This window comes from Zonotrichia albicollis, chromosome Z (assembly GCF_047830755.1).
Source record: "Zonotrichia albicollis isolate bZonAlb1 chromosome Z, bZonAlb1.hap1, whole genome shotgun sequence".
Taxonomy (NCBI): Eukaryota; Metazoa; Chordata; class Aves; order Passeriformes; family Passerellidae; genus Zonotrichia; species Zonotrichia albicollis.
In genome coordinates this window covers 34,783,091-34,809,758 of record NC_133860.1, presented here as the reverse complement: position 1 = coordinate 34,809,758, position 26,668 = coordinate 34,783,091, and the positions used below count along the sequence as shown (strand labels likewise).

At 38.8% G+C, this 26,668-nt stretch overlaps 1 protein-coding gene across 2 annotated transcripts in view; it reads right to left on the bottom strand.

Moving 5' to 3' along the window:
* The window catches only part of RAB3C (RAB3C, member RAS oncogene family), a 121,482-nt gene extending 95,818 nt beyond the window's left edge, over positions 1 to 25,664 (bottom strand). Inside the window, exons 1-2 of one of the 2 annotated variants that reach the window (XM_014268993.3) lie at positions 25,348 to 25,664; positions 17,277 to 17,504 (exon numbers count right to left, since the gene is read on the bottom strand). In XM_014268993.3, the coding sequence (XP_014124468.1) occupies positions 17,277 to 17,504 (228 nt within the window). In that variant the 5' untranslated portion in view covers positions 25,348 to 25,664. Of the gene's footprint in view, positions 1 to 17,276; positions 17,505 to 25,123; positions 25,287 to 25,347 lie in introns of those variants that run through there. The other variant, XM_005489767.4, reaches the window with a different exon arrangement.
* Between the last annotated feature and the right edge of the window lie 1,004 nt (positions 25,665 to 26,668).

The window sequence follows — 26,668 nt, the reverse complement described above, 5'->3', positions numbered from 1 at the left end:
ATGGTTCTAAACTGAACTAGGGCAGATTTAGATTAGATACATGAAAGAAATTCTTTACTTTGGAAAAAGGATGGTGAGGCACTGGAACAGCTTGCCCAGAAAAGCCTCAAAATTGTTCAAAACAAAACCAGGCTGGATGGTGCTTCGAGCAACCTGGTGGTGTTGAAGGTGTCCCTCTCCATGGCAGAGGTGTTGAAACTAGGTGATCTTAAAGGTCTCCCCAAATACTCAGCCCAAAACATTCCATGATTCTATAAACACTTTGGAAACTAGAAGCGGCCTATAGAAGATCTTAAACCTATCAGCCTGAAACAGGTATCACAACCTAATTTCAAAGGATTGAAAAATGTAACCTCACACCAAAACAAATTGGTGAATATTTCTACAAATATAGCATCAGCACCATTTCCTGGACCAAAAAGTATAGATATCCTAGAATAGTATGGATTCTGCTGCAAAGGTTTTCCAATAAATATCCATGATTAAAATAAAATTCAAACCAATCTTTGGTCTCCACAGAGACATCAGATCAAATAATCAATATAGCTCTATTTTTTCCCTAAAATACACAGTGGGATTAGGATGTATTCTTTCACCTGAAATTTCTGCCTTGATGGCTATGCTTTTTCTCAAAGTATTTCTGAGAAATTAACAAAGCTGGCGTATTCACATCTTTGAGTTCTAAACTTTCCTGACTGATAATTATTAACACCCATCCTAGTATTCCGTCCTTTCTTTTCACCAGACAGTGAAATTCAGAATGTGAACAAAGGCACCTGGCTTTAATAAACAAACAAACAAACTGACAGACAGACAGACAGACATAATATTATTAACTATTGGCATCATCTCAGCAATCACATCCAGCTAAAGGAGGCTTCTACAGGCATAACACTGTTTCATTGGATAATGTCTGTCTCCATAATATCATTTGTGCTATTCATAATCTGCCCAAAATGCTCTGGTGGTCATCAATTTATAGCACACTGATTTTTACAAAAATTCTGAAAAGCCATGAATAAACTGAAATTACTCTCTCATCCATTAGCTGTTAGTTGTATTAGTGTATTTGTGTACTTCTAAATTACCTCCTTTTCCCCAAGTTTCTAGTCTTACACCTCTATCTCCATCTAATGAAGCTTGTTTGTTAACTTGGCTCTTTTCACTTTGGGGGAACACTGAGAACCAGCTGTGTTCCAACTGAAAACCTGTCCCTTTGGTAAGAGTTATTTACAACTTCAGAACAGAAGTTGCTACTGTACACTTTTCTGAAGGCTTTTATTGTTTGAATTACTCAAAAGTGAACATCATCAGGTTTGGAACTCCTGTCCCTAAATTTACAAGATTTAGAAATCTGAGTTGAAATCTCATCATAGATCCAGGAAACAATTTCTTTTTGTAAGAGAAAATTTTTCTGATGTAATAGTTAAAAGTCAACTTTGATACAAGCTGGCCATTGACCTAATCACAATAGTCTCAGCACTAACGGCTAAGTTAGATTTACAGGTGATTTGGTTCTAGATGAAGTATAGTCAATCACTTGAATTAAGATTTCAAGGACATAAAAAGCTATTAAATTTATTTTGTTTCTCCCTAACCTACACAAAGACCAACTACAAAACCCCTTTCAGAAACAGAAAATAGAGGCTATTAATCTCCTAAATGCTAAAAGTCTGGCAGCCCTTGAGATACAATTTGGATTACTGAGGGAATGAATAGCAGTGATCCAACATTAGTTCTCTCAGTCTTGGAAATATTTGACATAAAGGAAGATTTTTTTCTATTGTTAAAAGCCATATGCGATCAAAAACTGTGAAACAGTCAACTACATTTAAAATCCCTTGTACTGACAAAATCCATAAAACATTCAGAAAAAAATTACTGTATTACGTAGGTTTGTAGTTATAGTCACTGACAAAAAAAAAAGTGGAAAATACACTAATGGACATTTTACGTGGACAAAATTTTATAAAATAAAAGAAATTTGCAGTATTTAAAATTCCATTCTAAACAGGCCATGTTTATAACTACACTAAAGAAGATATTACAGTATCACTGGATTTAACTGTATGCTTCCAAGAGAAATATCATAGTAGAAGGTGAGTGCTACTTTTGAAAACTCAAGTTCTCACAAGAGACATACACTCATTTTGGTCTGTTGAAAGTTATATTTGGGCAGCTCAGCAGCACAGTACTTCTTCTACATGATCAGAAAAAAACATCGGTAAGGAAGTGAGTTCTCCTGGCATACAGAATCCCGTTTTCTAAGATCTTATGTACACAAGGCGGAATAAAATCAAATCTACTTTTGCATTCAGCAATTTATCTTGGTATGTAAATTAGGGCAAAACACTGGGCACTCTGCATGTTCTCACTGTATTACATGTAAGTATATCAGGTAAAACCAAAGGTCAAATAAAAACTGCCCAAACTTAAAAATGCAGGGACAGTTGTGCTGTACCCCTGTGTCACTGCTTCATGTTTGAGACTCTTGGTGTGGGACCATACTGTGTGATGGCAACACAGCTTTGCACAGTGATTGAACTGAGACAAAATTGTGTAAGATGAATGCATGTTCATCATTGTCAACAGAGACAGCCACGAGCATCTTGCCAGAATATATTCAAAAAACAGCAGTCTCCTGATCTACACTTAGTCTTATTAGCCTGAATATCTCCTCCTCCTAAAGAAGGTGTATATATTCTTTTATTATTTTATACCCAGAGATGGAAAGTCATGCAATGTTATTTCACTTTCTAACCAGCAAAACAAAATGAAAAATATCACAGGACTAGGTTCCAAGGGCTGTGTAGCAGTCAGAGTGAACCCCACAGTTTATACAAAGTAGTATAGGATTGAGTAGTGCTCCTGTGATTGCACAGGGAAAACAGGGCTTTTTTAAGTCAAGGTTACTCAACTCATTTTTCCAACATGCCCCACAAGGGTTTTTTTCCTAGTCAAATTTACTAGGCTAGTGTATTAGTGTATTTGTGCACTAGCTGGGCTAATCAGGTAAACTGCTATTTTCCCCCATTTTCCTTCCTTACTTACATGTGCGAGAATGTATTTTCTATCTGCATTCTTTCCACAGGCCCTGTCTGATTGTCCTAGAGGACACCACTGGCCCAAACAGGAGTGGCTAACAACCACTGCATTGGAGCCAAGAATTTCTAAAGGAATTCAGATAGAATTGTGTGTGATATATGACACTTCAAAAGAAGAAAAAAAATTTATAATTTAGCAAAAGAAAGCTAGAATGTAATCTACCAGACACTAAAAAAAAAATAAAAAAATCTAGCTCTTTGTAATGTTTAAAAATGGGAATCCAAGCACAAATATTACCAGAAGATTTCCTGGAATCCATCAAGTTCCTGATTCTGCATCCATCACCACAATGAAACAAATAGACTACAGTCCTGCCCTGCCTTACCTTCAACCTCTTCTGTGATCACTTGTGAACTACTACCACACAGCTCTTAAAAATGCTTGTTGCAAGGGACAGACAGATAAATTTCCTATTTCTCTGGATCCCATAATTTTTAAAGTATTAAGGCTCGTTGGTATGTAACAGAGGCCTGAGCACTAAAATGGCCATGACTGAATTATCATGCACTTGTATAGCTAGAAAATACAGTTTCATAAAAAGTAGGGGAACTTTTCCTGGGAGAAGGCAAAAAACTGATTTGTTTTGTAGATAATACACCTGAATGTAAGGCCAGTCTTGAGGGGTCAAATGAAAAACATATAGTCAGTATCCATTCTAATAGTGTTTATTAAATATTTAGGGAAAATTGCAAGAAGGTGGACATATATGATAGTCCTTTTTAATATGCCTCCTCCATTCTCCAACCACACATAGCTCTCCACTTTCCCGAGTAGAAGTAGTTTCTGTGTCTATAAATACTCTCAGTGAGTATCTCTTAACATGAGTTTGCGCACACTTCTCTTAATTCGCATAATTTTTTACCAAGAACTGCCATTGCTAATCTATATGTATGGAACTGACAAAATTTATGAAGAATTCCAGGTTTTATTCTTTCTATCCATTTAAAATCCCAGGCTCATTCTTCTCAGGCAGACCAGCTATTAAGAGGGCTAGTTTAAAACAGGGTATTTCTTCAAAGTGACTTAGCCTTCCAATTAGAGCAAGAAAAAAAAAATAGCTCAAAATATATGTAAGTTTAATCTCCAGAGCTTAAGTCCAATTAAGACTGTTCTGTACGAATGCCTTCTATCATTGTTTCTTTCATGTACAAATGCCATCTTCTATCATTGCTTATTCCACTTAGCTTAAAGGTTCCTGCCTTCTGCACAATCATAGTGGTATTCATAACCTTCAGCATAGAGGTATTTGTCCTGGACTATGTGACTTTTCTGTAAGGTCTTTTCATCCTTCAGGCTGCTAATTGCAATCTTGCTTCAGATTTGACGTTCATTTTCACAGGACTCCTCATGTATGCTTCCAGCACATCTTTCTTTTTGTTTTCTCTCTTCTCTAATTAGCACAATACTAGCTATCCTAGCATTTCCATTTCTCAGCCAAAGCCACTATAACCCCCTTGCCATTATATGATCTTTTTAATGTCCTTCTGCCTTGATAGGTTCCATACTACCTGCATCACGGCAAAAGACATTTTCCACTCAGCAGGGGTTTAGTGAGCTTCTTCCTCTGCTGCACACATCCGGTTCAAAGACCAAACTGATTTCCTATTGATCACTTTTGCTTCTGTTGTGATTCTGCTATATGCCACCAGCTCTACCTTATGGGATGCAGCTAGCTACTGACACTATTTTGAACCACTCAATAAATTAAACTGCCAGAAGTAGAGTGCTATGAAAAGAAAGCATTACTAGTATCTGACAGATGGACATTCTGAAAGATAGTTGGTCTATACAAGACTAGAAAAAATATTGTTGTCTCATGAAGCAGAGACAACAAGACAAATACCCGAATCCTTTAGGCACTCTATACAAGCCTACCACCATATTCAAAATATCATACAAGCATACAATTGGGGAAGTAGCAGTTCTGAGCATTCAGAAAGGTCCAAGTGCCACTTGTCAGCCCAAATCCACAGAAGCTTTCTAAGTCGTACCATGAATGCCTCTATCTGTTATACAGATGATCAGTGCATATCCTGTTCACTTGATAACAGGTTTCTTTAGCACATTGACAACATGTAAATAATGGGCCTGTTTACATATATTTTTTTCTCATCTAAATTACTTCTCAATGGAGGATTGTGCATTTTGGACAAAATTAGGTGTGTTTGTGGAAAAAAAAAACCCAAACCAAACCAAACTAAACCAAACCAAACCAAATCAAACCAACTACAAACTTTATAAAAAACTAAAGCACTAGTCTTATTCTTTTATTCACTTATTACACTTTTATTCTGCAGAAAGAAACTTACATTATTTGTCTTCTATTTCCTTTAGTTCCTCTATGTAGTACAGAAGGGTTTTTCTTTACCTCTTGTCAGTTTGAACTTCTTTCTCCACATGAAGTATCTCCAGCACAGCAAATAATGAAATAGTCCCATTTCCTCTGCAAATATTTCACCAGGCAAATGCAAAAACCATATAAACTGTTTTTTCTTGGATGGTAAGTAGTAATTCCTTTGTTTTCTCATATACCCAGATCATGCCTTTATTCAGTGGCTCCTAACAACTTATACTTTAAAAAGTATTTTGTTATTCTTGTTCCTGAAGTGTCCAGTTTGATATCATTAAATTAAATTCCAATTCTTTTACCTGACATTTGAAAGCTAGTAGGGTTTTTTAATGTATTATATACTGATCTCCTCTTCTGTACTGGTAACACCTTCCAACTTCCCATAATTTATCAGCATATACCTACTATGTGTTAAGTTTATTAAGTATTTGAGTCCTAAAACCTTTACACAATGCATTTGAAGTCTGACGCCCTCTCCTGAGAAAACAGCTTGTTATTAGTTCCTCATCCTCTCTTCTTTCCAGTACTGAAATCAGTGCTCTCCAGGAAATTACTTTGATTAATTTTGTTTATACAGTAAAAGAATCTTACATTTACATCCAGCCAGCTAAGATGCTGTTGCACTTCAGCTCGTATCTTTTTAGTTCACTGTTAGCATATGTGATGCTATACTATGTGTGATCATATCCACTAAAATCTAGAAACCCTAATCACAGAATTCTCTGAAGAAATTGCACATGAAGTAAATTGCAATAATGGCTGCTAAGAAGTCTTATAAGATTGCCAGAATTTGAGCAACTTTTGGAGAAGAGGTCAGAAATAATCAGTCCCAAAAGATTTAAGGACATTGCAGAAAGTACACGTCCTAATTTTGGGTGAATTCTGAGATATTACATACCCAGGTGTTTTTTATTTAGCTCAGTTCATTCTGGAATGCTTCATTAAGATGAACAAATATAGGCCTTAGTAGTCAGCATCACAAACCAAACCATCTATAAAGAAAAACCATAAATCCCTAGGAGAGTTTACTTCATATTCATTTTTGCAGAGTGGCCTGTACTTGCAAATAAAATAAACCAAAATCAATAGCATCTAATCTATAAGGGGCAAAAATGCCCACTGAGTATCATTCTTGCTGTCACAAGAGAAAAATTTATTGCCTATGGCAGACCTAAATTCCTTTTTCTTTCCATAAATAAACAAAAATAATGACCTGATGGCCAGAAAAGTAAGAATTTTCTTCATATATATGCAGCTATCATCATATATAGATAGATACTACACTAATTTTAGGTAAAGAAGTCAGCAAGTTACACCATTGACAACTTCCGAGTTATTGACTGAATTCATTGAGGTAAAATTTCTCTGTACTTCTCAAACTGCAATTAATGAATAAACAAAGTCATAAGAGGTAAAAATCGGGGAAAGAATTTGTTTATGAAGAGTGAGTAATAAAACAATCTGCTTTAAATCAGAAAATACCAAGATGATTATGATAGAACAATATGTTTATTCAGGAAAGATTGAAGGAGATTAGCCTCAAACTACACTGAAAAGAAAGAAAAGTGGAAAAAGCAGTTTCCCTCGTAGAAAAAAAAAATTGCAATTGATATGCTAACTGCTTTTTCTTATCTGACCAACAGATATCAAAGTAAATACAGAGCTAAATTCTACAGAGATGCTGTTTTGTTTGATACCATAATTTCACATGTAAAATCTGTATGCACTGCCCATTATATACACTATTATGCAAGCTACTACAAACATCCTCATGTGACTCAGAGACCCTGATGGCTCTGTGCTCTTACAAAATGCAATGAAGCTTACTTCCTGAAAAAAATGCAAATTGACTAGCATTAAGTAGAAATTAGCTCCTTTTGTGTGACCCCCATATCCTCACTCAGTTACTTGGGTCCCTTTCAACCCAGCATAATTTCAGAACGACTTCAAGATGTTCTAACATAGTTCAGGGAAACAGCTTGTATTGAGCAGCAGGAGAGGGCAAAAGTAAGCTTTAAATATTATCTCTACACTCCAATTTTCATGGTATTTACATTATGGCTCCTGTCCAAGGCTCTGGTCCTGTGATTTCAAAGCAACAACTGCACAGCAAGAGTGCAACATTTTGCTCTAATCTACAACATGAATCTTATTAAAATTCAGCAAAGAGCCTGTGTGGGCTTCACTTATTTTGTTTTCCTTTGTAGATTCACTGGAACTGTATAGATGTTATCATTTACTGCTAAAGTGGTTCATAGAACCTCACAGCACAGTGATTTCACTTTTAGGAATGCTGTCAACATTAATTTCATTTTAGAAATAGGTTCAGTTTTTCTTATTAAAATGATAACTTCATAAGTATAAGTTACATTGACAGTTTAAAAGTATACTGTTAGATTCTCTGAATTCAGTTGAACTTGTACAAATAAAATAGCTTATTTATTTTTCAAATTTAGTCCAATGTAATTGTTATTGATCCAGATCCCATAGCAAAATCATTCCTTTTATTTTTTCCCACCCTGACTCCTCTGTTGAAAAAACAAGACAAAACAAAAATCTTGATGTTCAGATACACAGCTATTAAATACTCTTCTATCTTCTTTTTCCTTTTCTCATCTCCAGCTTTCATGGGGCCCATGTAACATTTATATGACATTTGCATGTGTGCAAGTGCTGGTTCATGACAGTTCTTCCACTGCTATATGCTTTCTGACAGCCACAAGCTGGTGACTTGCAGATCATTACATGGTAGGCAAAGGCAGCTATAAAAAGGTTGTACCAGAAGGCAATCTGGTCACAGGTCAGGAGCTGCAATACCTTGAAGTGTGGCAGTTTGATGATTTGCTGGCCTAGAACATGGCAGGATGCATTTCCCTGGAGTCCAATGAAGAAAACTGCCTAAGATACATTTTCCAGAACACTAGAAGTGTTCTGGAAAGGATCTTACACTAGCTAAGTTTCTCTTAAAGAATTCCCACATAGGCTTGAAGTTAAACAGTGAGATAAGCCTTATTTGGAATCTCAATTATGCTAAATGACATCTTTTATTTCCAATTAATATAGGCCTTTGAATACAGATGTATCATGTTTCTAATAACAGGATTCTTCATCAAAAACTATTTTAAGTCCAGCAATGTGAAGTATCGGAGGGTTCTGTAAAGCACAGGACTTCCTAAAAGAGTGAAATCCTTGACCCAAGACTCTACAGAAGGCTTTAAAAAAACTGTGGGAATATTGAGAAAAATAGTGGAACTTAATGCAGTTGCAGAACTGACATTGCAGAACTGACTCACATTTCCTCTCCAGACTATTTGAGGCCAGGAATTCACAACCACTTTGGTGTGCATTTTAGAGCAAAACATGCTGCAAAGATAGGGTGCTGAACTTATGCTCACCATTCTTTTTTTTGAGTTGGGTTTAGAGACAGTGTTTAAAACCTTCAAGACAGGCACTTTTTAATAGCAATAAAACTGTAACATCTCATAAATATTTGAACAGCCAGTGCTGCATTTTAAATAAATTGCATATGAATTTTTAAAAGTACAATCACTGGCCAACATGGCCTGTCCCATAAAGTGTACAACATGTGTTCTTTGGACTGAAGTCTGAATGGAATGTACCTTTCACATTACCAAGGTCTTTGGTACTGAAGATTGAACCCTGATTCCATACAAGAAATGCAGTTTGTTTTAATATAAATAATATTTATATTTGTATTAATATAAACAATACAAGATATGTATTGTTTATAAAGGATGCATCTATATTTTTACACATTGAATATTTCCCAAGGCAGCACTTGTTGCAAAAAAATTATAGTGAGTACAGTTCTGGGTTTTCCAGTAAAGGACTGCAGTACCACATCTTTTAGCACTTTTACAGTATGATTTTGTAGTGTTTTGTTGTGTGCAAAGAAATAATACCAACTCTCACATGTAGTATCTCATTTTTCACACTGTTTATGGTGCCCTCTATTCATAAACTCTTGGTCATGTTTTCACTCAGATTCTTAGTGCTTTCTCTCACATCCTGCCCCATAGCATGAGCTATTGCAGTCAAACTTCCAATAGCAGCACACATACTATCTTTCCAGTCTCTGCTTGTATTTCCCTCTGCTCTGCTGCCTTTAACATTTAATCTATAGTAGTTATTTATATTTTATACATTATATAGATTATTTAAATTACCAGTATGTAAAGTTTGGAGAAAAGACAAACTGTCTTGTCTTCTTTTAGGTAAGCAGTATCTCCCCTTCCCTACTGTTCATTGTCACTTGAATGGCTGAAAGTGAACTCTTCCAACAATTTCTTTTTAGGCTACCTACCTAAGATGATGGAAAATTGTAACTGAATTGGACCCATGGGTGCAGTTTTAATATAAACAGAAAAACAAGTACAGGAAACAGAACACAGAATAAACAGGGAAAGGTAAAGAGAGGACTAATAATTACTACTTTCAGGAAATATACAACTTTTGAAATTAACTAAGACTCCTTGAAAGCTATACAGAGATTAAAAACTCCTGGTGATGGTCAGATAGATCTGAATACAATAGTTCTGTCTGTACTATAATAGGCTTTCCTAATAGACTGTACAAATTTTCAATATCTGTTGCTGACAACTCCAGATGCTATGGAAAATAAAGGTAAAAAAAAATTAAGCAAAAATAGTCATTAATAAATTTTACAAGTATTTCTGAAAAATAAAGTCTACCAAATATGACTTGTAAATAAGTGGAAGTACTCTCAATGAATTTGTAAGAAGCACCATATGAAATAATACTGTAGCATCAAAATAGGATTCTACCCCAAAAATTTCAGGCTCTTCAATGATTCATATTGTGTAGAAATAAGCAAAATAGGAGAAATTAAATAATTCAGGCAAACCATATCCAACTGCAACTGGATAACATTTCCCTGTTGAAGAGAATCTTCAAAATTAAACAAAAGCTTCCCAGAATTTCCTGTTGTTTCAGCTAACATGAAAAGTCCAGAAAGACTACAGCATTCTGTCTGTCAAAACTACATTACCAATTAACCATCTTTTCTTGGGGATGGCTCCTTCAGGACCTTCTAACAGACCAACTTTTGTGAACATATTGCACTGCTTATCACAGTGGACAGGTCAGCCCTACTTGTGTCTGCCTGCAGGTGCTGCTCTTTCAGGCCATGTCTGTAACAGCAAATTAAGTTGTAACAAGAAGCACTTCAAAGCTATCAAATTTGTCTATGCTGTGAAATTGCCATCATGTTTAGTCAAACTGCTTTGACCCAGTTCACAAGCACTAGCAGTTCCTGGGCAGAGTCCAGGACTTAGCACAGGACAGAGACCTTTCCCATACAAGATCAGGATGTGTTCATTCTCTTTCAGAGACTGAAAGAATTTATACATATGGACAAAAATTATTCCATACCAGCTGAATACGAGTGCCTAAGGTCAGTCTTAGAATGTTTCATTTACTAATACAGCTGAATCCAGAGAAATCTCAAATTCCAGCACTGGAATGGTGTCCCCATGGAAGTGGTCACACCACCACTTGGACAGTGCTCTCAAGCATGTGATGTAACTCTTGAGGTGTCCTGAGCAGGGCCAGGAGTTGGATTTGACAATCTTGATGGGTTCTTTCCAACTCAGCACATTCTATGATTCTACATTACCCTCATCAAATCACTGATGTATTACAGTAAACACATTTGATTTTCATGCTGAGATGAGGAAGTTTCAATTTCAATACTAGATTTACTATCATTTTCTAAAAAGATTGTGTATTCAAAGTAGGAGCTACACATTGACACCAGCAGCTGAGAAAGAAATAAATTTGCACTGGTTATCATACGAAATTAAAAACACTCAGATGAGACAGAGGTGACTGAAAATCCTGTGATGAAATACTTGCAACATTTGCTAGCCTCTTTCTCCACATGCTACTCCTACCTCCACTTTTATTGCTTCATATATTTATATTGCTTCAGATATTTATATCTTTCTATTGAACCAGTGTATTTAGTGACTCTTGAACTGATTCTTATAGCCCCAGTCAGTGTTTCAGGGTATTTCTGCAATATTGCACTGCCTCCACACTTTTAAGTTACTGGAGAATATCCCACAAAGACTTCAGTATCAAGACAATATTTATGTATATTGGTACTCTACACACCCTTCTACCACACACACACATACACACACACACACATACACTCTACACTCTTTTTTTTTTCTTTTTTTTTTATCTGAATTCTATGTACTTCTAAAGGACTGTTAGGAAGTTTGTAGAGACAAAATCAAGTGCCTAATATTTATAGATTTTTAAGTAGTTCTAATAATTTTATTTACTGAATGATGACATTGCATTTTCTCAGTCAGCTCACAGAACTTAGTCCTCACTTAGTCCCTAAGCCCTATGATGATTTATAGAAGCTGTTGACGTGAAGGAAGCAGCATTTTGGGTATCAAAGGAAACTGTCACAGACACTTCTGAGAAGGAAATGCTGACACAGGCAGTGTTTATCCTGTCTTCTCTAGGAGGATATCTTTCTATGTGATTATTGCACCCAGTCCTTGAAGTCTACAGCTAGTCCCAGAAAAAAGCCACCTAAGCAGCAAAAGGCAGTGCAGTGCTCTTATCTGATCTTTGCACCAAAGTGCTACAATCAGATATCATTGTATGAATGCAGTTATAACTCTTTTGTGCAATAAACAAATCACAGAGGGAAAACTTGGTACTTTACTCCTCAGCCAAAATTTGGACTGAAATCAGTTTGAAATCACTGAGGCATCTGGTCATGCAAATTTTAAAAATGAGCAAAAGACAAGGTATGGATAAACTGTCAGCTAACCATATTGACCTCTCTTGGTAAATTTTATGCTTTCTTCTAAGAGCCAGTATCTGGACTTTATTTTTCCTTATTTTTTCCTCCCTATTCTATAGTTTATTTTGACATGTTAGCTAAAAAATTCTACTGTTTAGAATAAGCCTATAATTTGTCCATAAACTATTGCAGCCTGTTATTTGTATTACATCATTGACAGTACACAAAAGTAATGCAAGGCTTTACAACACTACAGCTACAGATAGATTTAAAAGGTTCTTATTTTTATTTTCTGATTTAGACACATTTGAGATTTTAATAGTTTTAGTTATAATGTATTTTTGTCTGAATTAATATTCAGAAATAATTTTTTAAAATTCAATGTAAGTTTGAAAGTGAGAAAATCTTATAGCTTCTACTTTCAGCTCTTTCCTTTAATATTACTAATTCAAAACAAATGGAAGAAAAATATATTACTTTTTATTATTTGACACTTTAAAACATCCTAAAGCCCTTTAATGGACTTTTATCCTGTGTTCGTATGCACTGCATACAGACAACATTTCTTTACAAATTTTTGTATAGTTTCAATGGAGAAATCAATACCTATTGAGGTAAAGCACATTTTTTTTTAGATTCCTTTCCTCTAAAAGAGACATGTTAATGTTCTGTCTTCCTAATGTCCATAGGAAATTGTCACACTTATAACGTGCTGTGGAACAAAATTTCAGGGCCAGATGGTGGTCCTATGACAACGTAATGTGCTACCACTAATCAATATAAGCACTTCAACTCTGAACTTCTTTCGATTCCAGTAGTAAATACTGCGGAAGGAAGATGTTTGGCTCAGAAGAAAAAGAAGCAAATGTTACAGTTCTCCCAGCAGGCTTTTTCTGACCATTTGAAAATGATATTACAGCAAGGACTAGATGAAGCCCTTCTCCTGAGTTGAAAAATGAAAGAAGACAGTTCAAGAATAAAACACTATTGCCTCCAAGCAAAAAAAAAAACCTCAAGTAAAGGAAAGACTTGCAGGGCATCCCAGTGTGTAAACACCACCTACCTCATTCCCATAACCCTTCCTAATTCATCCATGATAATATACTGTGAATTTTATTATTAAATAATGGCTCTGCTTCCTTGAGTGCCCATGCTGACTTTAAACAAACTTGTAACCTTCACTGGCAAACACATGAGAACCTCATTCTGATGGAATCTGCAAACTCCAACAGGCTTCAAGTTGAACACAAAGTATCTTGTTGAAAGCGCCATTAAACAGGAACGTTAACCTAGAAGAATATGTACAAAATTGTAACAGGAAAAATTGGATGGGATTGATTGTGTGTCTACATAGGGAATTTCAGCGACTTAAAGTAATACTATTTACATATTTCTGCATTTTACTGTCAAGCAAGAATAGCAGAGCAGCATCATTCCATGTATTTCTTCACTTAAGTGCATGGCAAAGTAATTCAGTTCTAATTTTGTCATTCAAAACACATTTTAAAGTTGCATCTGCAGTCTTCTGAGTTTACAAAACTGTGAGATTTTCAATAATATTTTGTTTCACACATGCTGAACATCAGCGATCATATGACGCCACCAAATAGTTTGTCACTGATTTTGAGGGAAGTGCTATAACTTCATGTAAGTATTATAACTTCATACTTCTACTCAGATTTAACATCAAATCCCACTTGCTATGATTAATTTGATTTTATATTCTATCTAATATAAATTGTCTTTCATTAATAAATTACTTAATTAAATGGAAAAGGATATTCTGCAAGAGCACTATTCATTTTAGAATATTATTTGCATAATCAATAAAAATAAAGTATAATATAATATAGACACAAGTTACAAATATAGACAATGCCCATTTAGAATAATTCTGCTCTGGATATAACTTAGGAGACAGGATAATAGTGCTCTATTTCAGATTTTGTGCATCCCTTACTGATTTTATTGAGGGTCTCAGAGGTCCAACAATCAAAGAATTTACTGCAAGTTTAACTGCAACGCAGTGCTCCAACACAGAACACTCCATCTCAAAAGCACAGAGAAATTTGAGTTAATTTGGCAATGACAAGGCCTTTTAAGAACTGGCTTTAGAAATCTAGTGGAACACTATAAAATACAACCAATACAAATAAAGATGCAGTACTGGCTTGGATTAAAACTCTTTCCTATGAAAGTGTGGTCTGAAGTCTTGTCTCTAACCCCACATCCTGGCACACGACTCTTCAAATAGGAAGGTCTCTCCTAGGCTCTGATCCTCTGTTTCCTCTTCCTTAAGGAACACAGAGCTCTTGGGTTTGTTTCAATCATTTTGGTTTTTTCAGGCAAGAACTGTCATAGCCTCTTTGGATTCTGATTTTAATGCCATGCAAAGAACAACAAAATACATTTTGCTACAACTGGGAAAAATACAGCTGCTACATCCCATCTATGCCAGGAATAGACCATAACACATCTGGATCACCGGACAGCTTTGAGCTAAGCACATATTTGTGACATGGAGAGGCGAAAAATATACTGGTGTCAAACTAATCACATGACAACCTTGTAAACTAACATTGCTGCTTTTGCTAGGAAAGACATGAGCAATAAAACCTACCTTAATGGTTACTTGTTAATTAAAAGAAGAACAGTGTAAAAACTGTAATATGAACACAATTTTATTGCTCCATGTTAAAAAAATAATAAGGTTCTGTCATTGCAATCTCCAACATTAAACTACTAAAATGAAATCAGCATGTTAATTTTTTTGAAGTGTTTGAAGTGTTTTATATATATATACACCACTGTTGTAATAATGACAATAGTGATAACCTAAGCGTAAAATCATTGAGAGTCTAAAAGTCTATGTTCTAGTTCCTAGAGGGGACAAAACAATAAATTATTTGAGATACCAAGGGCTGATACCTAATGAGATAGAGCCTAGAGAACCCTGGGAAATTCTCCATTTTACTATATTAAGAAAATATTCAATTTATCTGCTGTTTAAATCATGTTAGATGAACTGGTCAGATTTGAATGAAGATTTTCTGAGACTAAATGGCTGCCTATTGTTAAATTAATTTTAAATTATTCGTATTCATTAAAAAAAATTAAAAGGAAAATCTGGGGTTTAAGGCTCTTACAAACATTTCACAAAGGAAACATTGCTCTAAGTCCTCAAGCACACCAGGAAGATCTGCAGCTCTAGCTCCACATTACTAAACGTTTTGCTATTTCTCCCTCTCCTTTTAGTATCACCCTATCACCCACGAATGAGGGGATGTGTCAGTGAATCTGTCCTAAACCCAGCCATGTCTTGGGGTGCACCAGGCACAGCTGGGCAAGGGAAGAGATTCTCCTACTTTGCTCTGCATTCCTCTGGCCTAGAGGAATTGTGGCTTTCAGTGGAATGACACCTTAGGATTTTAGCTTATAAATTTTTCAAATTCTGTAGTGCTTTAATGTATAACTCTAAAACTTTATATAGAGTGTTAGCCACTGTCTTCAGATTTTGCTCAGAGAAAACAATTCCCCTAGGCCTGAAGCTGAAGGACACCTTACTGTCTCAGGCCCTGAAAGTACAAACAAAAGTGAGTTGGGGGCAGGAGCAAATTGGGGGTATATGACTTCATTACCTGAAGCTGTAATTGGAGGATTAACCCCTGATATGTAAATGGACCAACATATCTGTCTGAAAAACAGATCCTGACCAGTGTCCATCTTGGGTGTACCCTCTTGGAAGCGTCTGACCGCCTAAGGTACACCCTTTGAAGGCCTTCAATAAACACTTGCTTTTACTCTCTTAATCTGGTCTAGCCTCTCTTCCAGGTAGCCACTCCAAGGCATCATGCACTGGCGAGCTTCACCTCAAGTCCTGTGTGTGGTTTTGGCCACCATAATACAAAAAGGACAGAAAGGTATTAGAAAGCATACAAAGAAGAAATGGTGAAGGGCCTTGAGGGGAAGCCATATGAGGAGCAGCTGAGGTCACCTGGTCTGCTCAGCCTGTAGGAGACAGAGGGGAGACCTCACTGCATTACAACCTCCTTGTGAGAGGAAGAGGAGGGGCAAGCACAGACCTCTTCTTTCTGTGACCTGTGACAGAGCCCAAGGGAATGGCATGAAGCTGTACCACGGGAGCTTTAGGATGAATATTAGGAAAAGGTTTTTCACCTTTTCCAGAGGGTGCTTGGGTGTTGGAACAGGCTCTCCAGGGAAGTGGTCACAGCACCAAATCTGCCAGAATTCAAGAAGTTTTTGACAGAACTATCAGGCACATGGAGTGATTGTTGTGTTGGTTCTGTGCAGGCCCAGGAGTGGGGTACCTCCCAACTCAGGATATTTTATTATTCTATGGAATAAGTTTTTGCTATCATTTATTTTTGATGAGAACTGGTGGAAAAGGAAACCTATTCCCTCTCATCTCATTTTTCTCCACTGAGTATCTTTCTACTGTCTCTAAGGCATAGGCAAGGAATGACAGGGTTTGTATGCCTGGGCAATGCTATCTCTTTGCACAAGTTTCCTTCCTCAACAGAAGATGGAGGATGTTTCAGGTGATCAGGATGACAGTGCAAAAAGTGATGCCTTCTGTTATGCATCCACTATTACAGCTCACACATGCATTCATGATTTTTTATGGGAAGACACTAGATCTTAAAATTGGTGTTTCGAGGTACTTCAATATAACATGTATCAGTTTAAATAGTCTACATATTGCACAGACGTTTATAGCTCACTACACAGGTATTAATATGTGTCGACCTGTATTATTTCCAAAAGGAATTTAATTAATGATATAGAATTGTACTTCAATACCTTAAAAACACTGTTTGCTCTCTAATATTCAAGACAGAAAAACTATGCAAGAAATAATTGACTACTATTTCATTCCTATGCTCTCACTCTCTAAATATATGAATTATGACACTCACTGCAAACTTGCAGTTGTGTAAATGCTATCAAAACTACAACAGTTTGCTTAATTCTCAGAATTATTTTTTAGCTTACCCAAATCTGTAGCTTAATTCTTTTTTCATTTTTGAAAACGGTTTTTACTTTGAAATCGATCCCAACCGTGCTTACAAATGCAGATGTAAAGGAATCATCAGCATATCGGAACAAAAAGGAGGTTTTTCCAACACTGCTGTTGCCGATAATGAGCAGTTTGAACATGTAGTCAAAGTTCTGGTCAGATGTATCTTTCTGGCCATATCTGGAATCTTGAACAGATGCCATCTGTAATTCAAAATAAAAAAGAAATATCTTATTGTCTCTTTTATAATAAAAAATGGAAACATTTCAATTTTATTGGAGTTTTTTTGTAGCAGGTATCAATGAAGCTCAAGAAGAATATCTTCTTGAAAGACTTGTCATGTGTATGCTTCAATGTGAACTTCAAGAAATGCACAGAGATCTAATTATTTTTTGTGATTCTTGTAACTAGTAGTAGTTCTGCTAGCAATAGTGGATGTAAAAATGACTGGTGACGGGTACCAAAACAAAAATAATATGAATTTGGAAAGTCTGGGACAATTCTTGGTATATCACTAAAAATACTTGTTTTCAGAAAATGTGATGAATTGATGGTGAAAACACAATCACGCTTCATTTGTGTAAGAGAGAAATAAGAGATCAATGCTTCCTTTTGACACAGTAGGTATATTTTCAAACAGAAGCTTAGCAATTTTTACATCTAATAAAATTCTTGAACCATTTATTTTACTGTAAGTATGTTGCTGTCTTTTGCCATCCCTAAAAATTTATTCAAAGTATATTTCCTCCTTCACCAGCTTTTAGTTACCATACCATTCAATAGTGAGTATATACACCTCTGAAATAAAGTCTTGATATTTTTCCAGTACTAGTATATTCTGTAGTTTTTTTGAATTTGCAATATTAATGCGACATCATCATAAGTGGCAGTTAGATTAATAGAATATTAAGGTTTGGAAGGGATGTTAAAGATCATCTAGTCGCAATCCTGCTGCCAGGAACACCTCCCACCAGACAAGGTTGTTCTAGGCCTTGTCTAATTTGGCTTTGAACCAGACTGGAGCATCCACCACCCCTCTGGGCAACCTGTGCCAGTGTCTCACGACTCTCACAGTAAATAAATTTTTCCTAGTATCCAATCTAAACTTCCCCTCTTTCAGAGTGTACCTGACATTCCTCCTTGCCCTGTCACTCCAGTTCCTGTCAGAGAATCCCTCTCCAGCTTCCCTGTAGGCCCTTTCAGGTACTGGAAGGTGTCTCTGAGGTCCCCACACAATCCTCTCTTCCCCAGGCTGAGCAGCCCCAGCTTGCTCAGCCCATCCTCATAGCAGGGGTGCTCCAGCCCTCACCAACCTCCTGGCCCTCCTCTGGTCTTGTTCTAACAACTCCTTTCATCGTGCTGGGAACCCAGAGCTGGATGCAGTGCTGCAGGTGGGCTCTCAGCAGAGCAGAGCAGAGCAGAGGGGTAGAACTCCTCTCTCATCTGCTGGCCAGTGCTGCTTTGGATGCAGCCCAGGATTCCCGTGGCTTTCTGGGCTGGGAGCGCTCACTGCTGGCTCATGGTGAGTTTTTCACCAGCCACCACCCCCAAGTCCCTCCCACAGGGCTGCTCTCGATCACTTCTCTGCCCAGCCTGTGGGTGTGCCTGGGATTGCCATGAACCAGGAGTAAGATTTTGTATTTGGCCTTGTTGAGGTTTGCAGTGGCCCATCTCCCAACTGTGTCAAGGTCCTACCAATGACATCAACATTTGAAATCTGAGTCCTTAAAACACAGTTTTTAATCCATATAAAACACCTGAATAAGCACATATAAAACATCTGAGTAAGCAGATTACTGAATACTGTTAAAGAGCAACCTATTTTACTCTAGGGACTTCAAAGATCATGGATTCTATTTATGAAAAGTATACCTTAGGCTTTCATGAAAATTGCAGAGTTTAGAGTGAAAACGTGACCCAAGTTCTACCTAGGTTGCTCAAAAAGAAATGGCAAAAATAAAGAACTTAGAGTGTTTCAGCCAAGTTTTCAAGAAAAGTTATCAAGTATTTTGAGAGTCTGTGGAAGTTCTTTGATTATGATTGTTCTAAGAACAACACTTTTGCATGCTGATTTGAGACAGAACGACAGACACCATAACCTAACATAAAGTCTTACAGAAAAGCAGCTCATGTAAAAGCTTTCTAATTTAGGCATCTCAGAATGCATTTGGGCAATCAGAAAGGACAACTGGAACCAAGATGACAGCTGTGCACTAACCCACATTCTCAGCAAAATTTTAGTTACTGTATAATGTTTTAGATAATTCTGCTACCTCAAAGCATCAAAAACATGATGCCAGCTTCTTTGGGCTACAGAAAAGGCACACAGGAGTGAAGACCAAACTCTCTGAAGAAGACATTGGAAGTAGCAATGAATTTTCTATCAAAGTTTTTAATAGAAAATTCGGTTTCAGATCTGTATTTCATAAATCATGGAGTAGGGAGTATTTTATTTCAGAATTCTATTTCAGCATTACCTTCTTCATTAAACGTAGTATTGGGTACCTACACATTTCAACCTGAGTGTTTGCATTGGCCTTAAAATTTATTCACTTCTTCCACAGCTATGCAATGAATATTTAGAATTAAAACCTGAATACAGTCAAGCATAGACATTACTAATCTTTCAGCTTTAATATTTCTATAGAAAAGAGAGAAACTTTCATTACTGTCCTGTATTGTGTAACTATTTGGGGATTCTTTGCTTAGAACACAAGAAAAAGGAAATTAAATATTGATTAAATGCATCTACTCACAAGTTGCTGTAAAGCAGCATAACATAGGGCATGCTGATGTTACACAGAGTTTGCAACAACAAGTCAATGAGGTTTATCAGACCAAAGACTGCAGCGGCTGTGGGTTCCAGATGTGTGACCACTACAGCAGGCTGTTCCACTGCCCTTATGGCTCCCCTCTCTTGTGCTGCAGCTGAAAGCAGTAGTTACCCCTTGTAGCAAGGAGAAATATCATATTCTTTCCTGAACTTCCTAGGAAGCCTATCACATCTTTCCACATCTCCTAGGAAGCCTTTCACATAGCTTCTTCAACCAGCTTAAGATTTACAAAAAGAGTTTTAAGCTTTCATCCATTTGCTGCCCTGAATCCTATGAAGCTTCCAACTCATCCCCACGTACTTTAATGCCTAACACTTCAGAAACAGTATGATTCACTGAGCAAGGAAATCAGGAGACCTGGATTCTAATAATAGTCTTGCTAAACCATGTACATTGTGCAGCCTTCCTGAGTAATAATGTATTTCCTGTGGACAGTTTTAAATACAGATTTCACCCACAGGAATTTCAATGCCCCGCTAAATTAGTGTGGTTATCTGCATTACTCATTCAGCAGTTTCCTTAACATTTCTGAAAAAAAAATTTAAAACTCAACACTTTCACTGTGCCGTAAACTTACAGAGTCGTTACTTGCGGTATCACAGGCAGAATTACAGGCATATTGAACATAAAATTGAAGCTATTTTTATTTCAGGGGCAGGGGTATGTCCACTTATTACAGGACACAAAAGGCATAGGAAAGGCATAGGAAAGGAATAATTTCTCCAAGAGGATTAGTGAGGTAATAATTGAAATTGTTTGGAGAGACTAACTTCAGCTAGTGAACCAGTCTTCCTGTCCAAAACCCCAATGAGCCTGCACTAGTGTAAAGAAACATCAAACTCTGTGCAGTTGCTAAGACTTTGCCATTAATTCCCAAACTCACTCATTCTGTAGTAAGCAAACAAGACAAATTCTTCCAAGTACAATCCACATTATGCTCACAATCTAAATGATATCCTAAAGAAATACATCTGTATTTCCGCTGACTGTAAGATGCTTGGTCCTCTTGAACTTTTTGAATAAGCCTGTAGCGCTTCTCTTTCTTAAATGCAAGCCGCTGACTTAAAAATTAAGTATGCAACGCACTGTAATCCACTTCCCAAGGTAAGAACGTGACACTTCACTCCTGACAGTACTTTTCCCTACTATTGGAGGCATATGTTAAATATGAAGAAGATTGTGACAATGCTATGTTCCACCTTTGGAAGTTATGTTGGAAGCAATCATTAGGAATGCTGTGTTCCCACCTGTAATTAAACATTACACATGGATGAGAACCAAATAAACCTTAATGTTACGATATTCTGTTTCCAATAAAGTAAAATGCATATCTTTATGTTGATCAAGATCTTTTCCCAAAGGTTAAATGGATATATTTAACAAGCATCACTTTCAACAAAAGATGCTGAGTTTTCTCTTCAGTACAATTTTGCCCTTATTTGGTAAAATTGAACAGAAAATGCAAATTATTTTGATTAGCACCAAAAGCAGTCAAACCATTTCCTACAGGACTTAGGACAGACTTGAGAATCAACTGAGAAGTCTAAGCTCAAGACAATGAACAGAAAACTGATAGACAGGAGATCTCACATGCTTGCTCCTTATCAAAGGAGGAGTTATGTTGCCAGTTTGAATATGGTGCAAGGACAAATAAAGGATAGCTTTGTATGCTTTCCTGCTTACAGCACATCTCTAAACTCTTTAAACATGGATTATTTAATGGCATAGGCAAGTCCAATCATTAAGAAGTTTTCTGTTCAGACCCAGGTGCTTTCCAAGTCTCATGTTTAGCTTTTCCTTCATCCCAAAAGAAGAGGTGAAAATAGAGCAGGGTTGAGAACAAATGACAGAAAAACTGTGTTTATCTGCCACTTCCATGATTATAACAAAACATTTGGCTATGCGACTCTTTATGCCTTGGCAGGCCTCATTCTCTGGCAGAATCAATTTGGACAGATTTCTTACTTGAGCACCGCAGGATGCTGTGGCATTCCTGGCCTGCACACAACTTTAGTTTGCACTTACATATGCACCCCACTCTGCATGCTTAGTATAGGATGATTGGCCCCTGGAAAATATGGTGCAAAAGGCAAAAAAGCTTGACATTGAAAACATTGAGATTTATTCCTTCACGCCTTCAGCAAATAAGGTGGTTCCTTTTAAAAACACTAATAACAGTCATGTCTTGAAGGAAAAGATCATTAGGAAGTCCAGAGAAAATGTCTTCCTTCTATGCACAGTGAGGATAGAGACAGATAAGCGAACCTTAAGTTGTTTAAAAGTGCAACACTCTCTTTCAGTCCAGTGTTCTTAAGCCCGCCACTAAAAGTGGGGTAACTGAAGTCCATTTTAATAGATCACTTTGGTCAGATGAGAGTGGAACACCACTGACTGACCAGCCTTTATACACACAGAGGCACAGTGGAAAGAGAAATTATTCTTTCCCACATACAGGATAGAAATATATACATTTCTTTCCATACAGCAGCTGACTTTAGTTGATATTTTAGTAAAAACAGAGTTTCCTGCATATGCAACCTTTTGCAAGGCAATCTTTCTGCCTTTTGCAAAATATTATTAGCCAAACATAATCAACGGATATTGAAACAAGGGTGTACAATGGAAAAATTCAATTATTCTAACTTACCAAACTATATGTAGAATGTCCAAGTGAATGAAACTCACTGCACATCATTGTCTTTCAAGTGTAGATCAACTTAAATCATCAGAGTAGTTAAAATATTACCAAAATCCTTATGTATAAGAACACTGTGACAAATAACCCAGCCATGAAGAAATTAATTACTTTTGAGGTGAAATATCAGACTAATCTAGAGACTGGATTTTAATCTTAACTCCTTCAGAGGTGTTCTATGGCTTTTGTTTTCTTCTTTTCTACATCTCGGTCAAGCTGCTTACTCTCTTGTATTTTTAGTGTGATCTCAACATTGATATCCACAGATGCAGACCAGAGCCAATTCTCACAAATCTTAATCATTTATTTTTTAACCAATTAATGAGAATTAGAAAGGTTCAGTAGACAATGCACCGGCCACTTATTTGGAATTTACTGATTGCCAGCAATCTGCAGAGCACAGCTTGTAAACTAACGTACTTGGCAGCATCAGGAAAAGCCTATCTGCTTGAAGATATTATGGGGTCAGAATCATGTATATATGTAAATGTATCCCAGCACTATTAGAAACATGTAGCCACACACCAGGAGCTGCCCAGGAGAGTAGAATGTAAGGTAGTAAAAACCAGTTTTGACAACTTGGATTCTTGTGGTGAGCTCGTGAATCATCCCTCATTTCTCTTTCTTTAACCTAAATTTACTTTGTCTATAAAAAGAGTATCTTAGGAAGCATATTTCTAATGCCCACTCTAGGTAGCACTAGTGGCAAAACGAGATACAGTCCTAAGAGGGGTTGCTAAGAGGGTTAGTATAACACAGAATATTAGGAGGCCACCTAAATAGTGCTGCTGTGAAAAGAAAAAAATAAAAGCTGTGTCAGTCCAGGTGCTCCGGAAGAAATACATTTAGATTTAATAGGGAATATGAAAGAATGAAAATGAGATGGCTAAAGCTTTCTGCCATTTACCCTATTTAGCACAGCACTCAGAGTCATGAGACTAGGAAAGACTGTGTACCTTTTTGTTTGCCAAAGAAGCTGCATCAGACTAAGTGAAATACCAATGCTACTGTCTAGGGCACTGATGAGACAGCATTAGTGACAATTCTGATCAAGTGTGTTTATGAAAGCCACGTTAAAATGGGAAAACACCAAGAAAGGTTAACATGAGTATTATCTTGTGGCAGAAATAAAAACAAAACGTAACCAAACAAAAATCCAGTGAACAAAACATTAGCTTATTTCTCTGGACAGTAATCTGGTCATGATGCTGTAAGAGCTATTTAGACTGATATATATTGGAGCAGACAGTGGATCTTATCAATAGCATAAACTGAGTGCCTCTGAGCTGGAGGTTAGTAAGTATCTAACTAGCAAGTGAATGAACTTCCACAGTAAACTTCCAAAAAGGGGGAGTGGCAGAAGGAGGACTACAGACTCGAGATGCAGCTAGATTAGTTAACTTAAAGGTATATTTGAGATTCCCTGTGGACTTAGTGGCTCTTGTGCTCCAGTGCTTCTACTATGAACTCACATTGACATATCTAATAATTCTGATGAATGACAGGAGCTGAATTGTCATGCAAACTCCTGTATCTAATAGCTTTATTTGGCCTATTTACCATAATTTTATAATAACTTCTTAAATATCTGTAAGCAGCAGCCCACTGTAAGGGCTTGCTATTGCCCATCTCCATTGTGTTTGGACGTGTCTGCTGTAAATATACCTTGTCTAAACATACCTACTGCCAGTGACAACAGGATATGAAAAACCAAGGAAAAATTGTTTTCACTTCTTTCCTTGGGAAAGGAGATAATTTACAAATTATGTCCCACTTCTTAATTTTTTCCTCCCCTCAGCCACCTTTGAAATGATCTTTCCATACATAAAAACTGAGAAGGGGCCCCTCTTTGCCACTCCTCCAGCTCTAGCCATGAGCCACCTCTCCCCGGTGCAGGTGGACAACTGCTCCATGACTACACAGGTGGAGGCATCGTGCCAACTTCCCGTGCACCTCGGCGGGCCCTCCGTACAGCTCACCACCCAGCCTGACAGCCAGGCGGTCCCAGGAGAGCTGCGCCCGGCGCTCGGGGGCACTATCTGAAAATCACCACTCCATGTGCCCGAGTGTGACTCGAAACCCACCCGCTGCCCCGCGACGGGCCCTCCCTGCTGGGGACACGACCCCTCGCACACGCCCCGGGCCCCCTACACGGGCAGAGGGTGTCCCTCACTCTCTGCCCGCAGCAGCAGAGGCGGCCCGGCGGCCCGGGCGGAGGGGCTCCTGCCCCGTCCTCGCTCTCGGTACACCGTGCCCGCCGCACCCCTCGCTGCGCTCCGGCCCGGCGACCGACCTGCATGGGCGCTTCGTGCCTCATCGCCGGGCGCGGCCCCGCCGCCCGCCCGCTGCCGCTCGCCGCCGCACGCCAACAGCCGCCGCCGCCCGCCCGGCTCTGGCGGCAAACCCGCGTCGAGATCAGCACCGGAGCTGTCCCCGCTCCGCCCCCGGCCGGCCCCGCCCTCTCTCCCGTGACCTCCCGGGAGCCGTAGTCCTGTTGCCCGAGTCCCCCGCCCTTACCTCTGGGAGAGGGGACTACAGCTCCCGGGGTGCTCGGCGTCAGGCCGCGAGAGGGCGGGGCCGAGCGGGCAGCGCGGAGGGCGCGCAGCTCCGCGATCCCGGCTCGAGGCCGCAGAGGGCGGCGGGGCCGAAGAGTGGGAGCTCTGTGGTGGGGCGGGGGCGCGGCGCGCTGTGCCCGTGCTGAGGCGGAAAGCGGAGACTGAGCGGGCCGAGCAGGCACCGCCGGCTCGGCGGAGGCGCTGTCCTCCCGGCCCGACCGCCCACAGCCAGGAGCAGCGCCGGCCGGCGGAGCAGCTCGGGAGGCTGCGGAAGCCGCTCGATGGAGTGGAGCGGACTCACCCGGGCCCGGGCGCGGAGCTGCACAGCGCCCTCTGTGGGCAGGGGGAGGGCGCGCCCGCAGGCTCCGGGGCCCGGGGCCGCTCCCGCCCCGTTATCCCGCTCTGTTATCCCGTTCCTGCCCCATTTCTCGCTCCCTCCCCGTTATCCCGCACCCGCATTCGGGCTGATCCCGTTCTCACGTGGCCCACCTCCAGCGCTGGGGCTGGGGAACCGAGCACCCTTCAGCTTGAGGACTGCTAGTCAGTGACCTTGCTGTGCACAGTGACTGTCCCTGGGCTGTCTCCTCATCGCATACCGCTGTCCTGCTTTCTCTTGTCTCGCTTGGCCTTTGTCCAATGGCTGGCAAACAGGGTCGGGCAGCTCCGTGTCGTACTGCTGGGCCATGGACATGTGGACATCGCTTCTGGATGGTGGCAGCCGCTTTTGATGTCATTATGAGGTGGTGCTTAACCACCCAAGATGATGTTTTAAATATCTGTATCAGCACTTTTGCTTAACCCCATCCTCTTAAGGCAGAGTCCATTTACCTTAGGTTCAAATGGACAGGTCCATACAGGGTAGAAAAATGTATAAATGGTGTTGGAGTCAGATTTCAGATTTGGCAAGTTCTGCTCTAATGAAAGGGTCAAGATGAGCCAGGGGTGACCCTGGAGATGTCTGCCCAAGGTTTGAGAGCTAGACACATTCCAGGCAGAGGAAAGGGCAGGAGAAGGCAGCAGTAGTGGCTGAGGCAGCATGGGAACAGCAGTTTGCCCTGTGGGTTATCCACTTTACACATGTGGTATACCCATTGCATGAAGTGAAGCACCCATAGGAGCTGTGCTAACAAAAAAATTGTGTCATAGAGACATGAATATGGATTAAAGTGTGTACCAGGAGAAATTTCATCCTAGCTTTGCAAGTTTTTGATTTTATTTGCAGCTGTTTATACTTACCCCACTATGATACAAAGATAGGATGTATTTTTCAAAGATGTGCATTT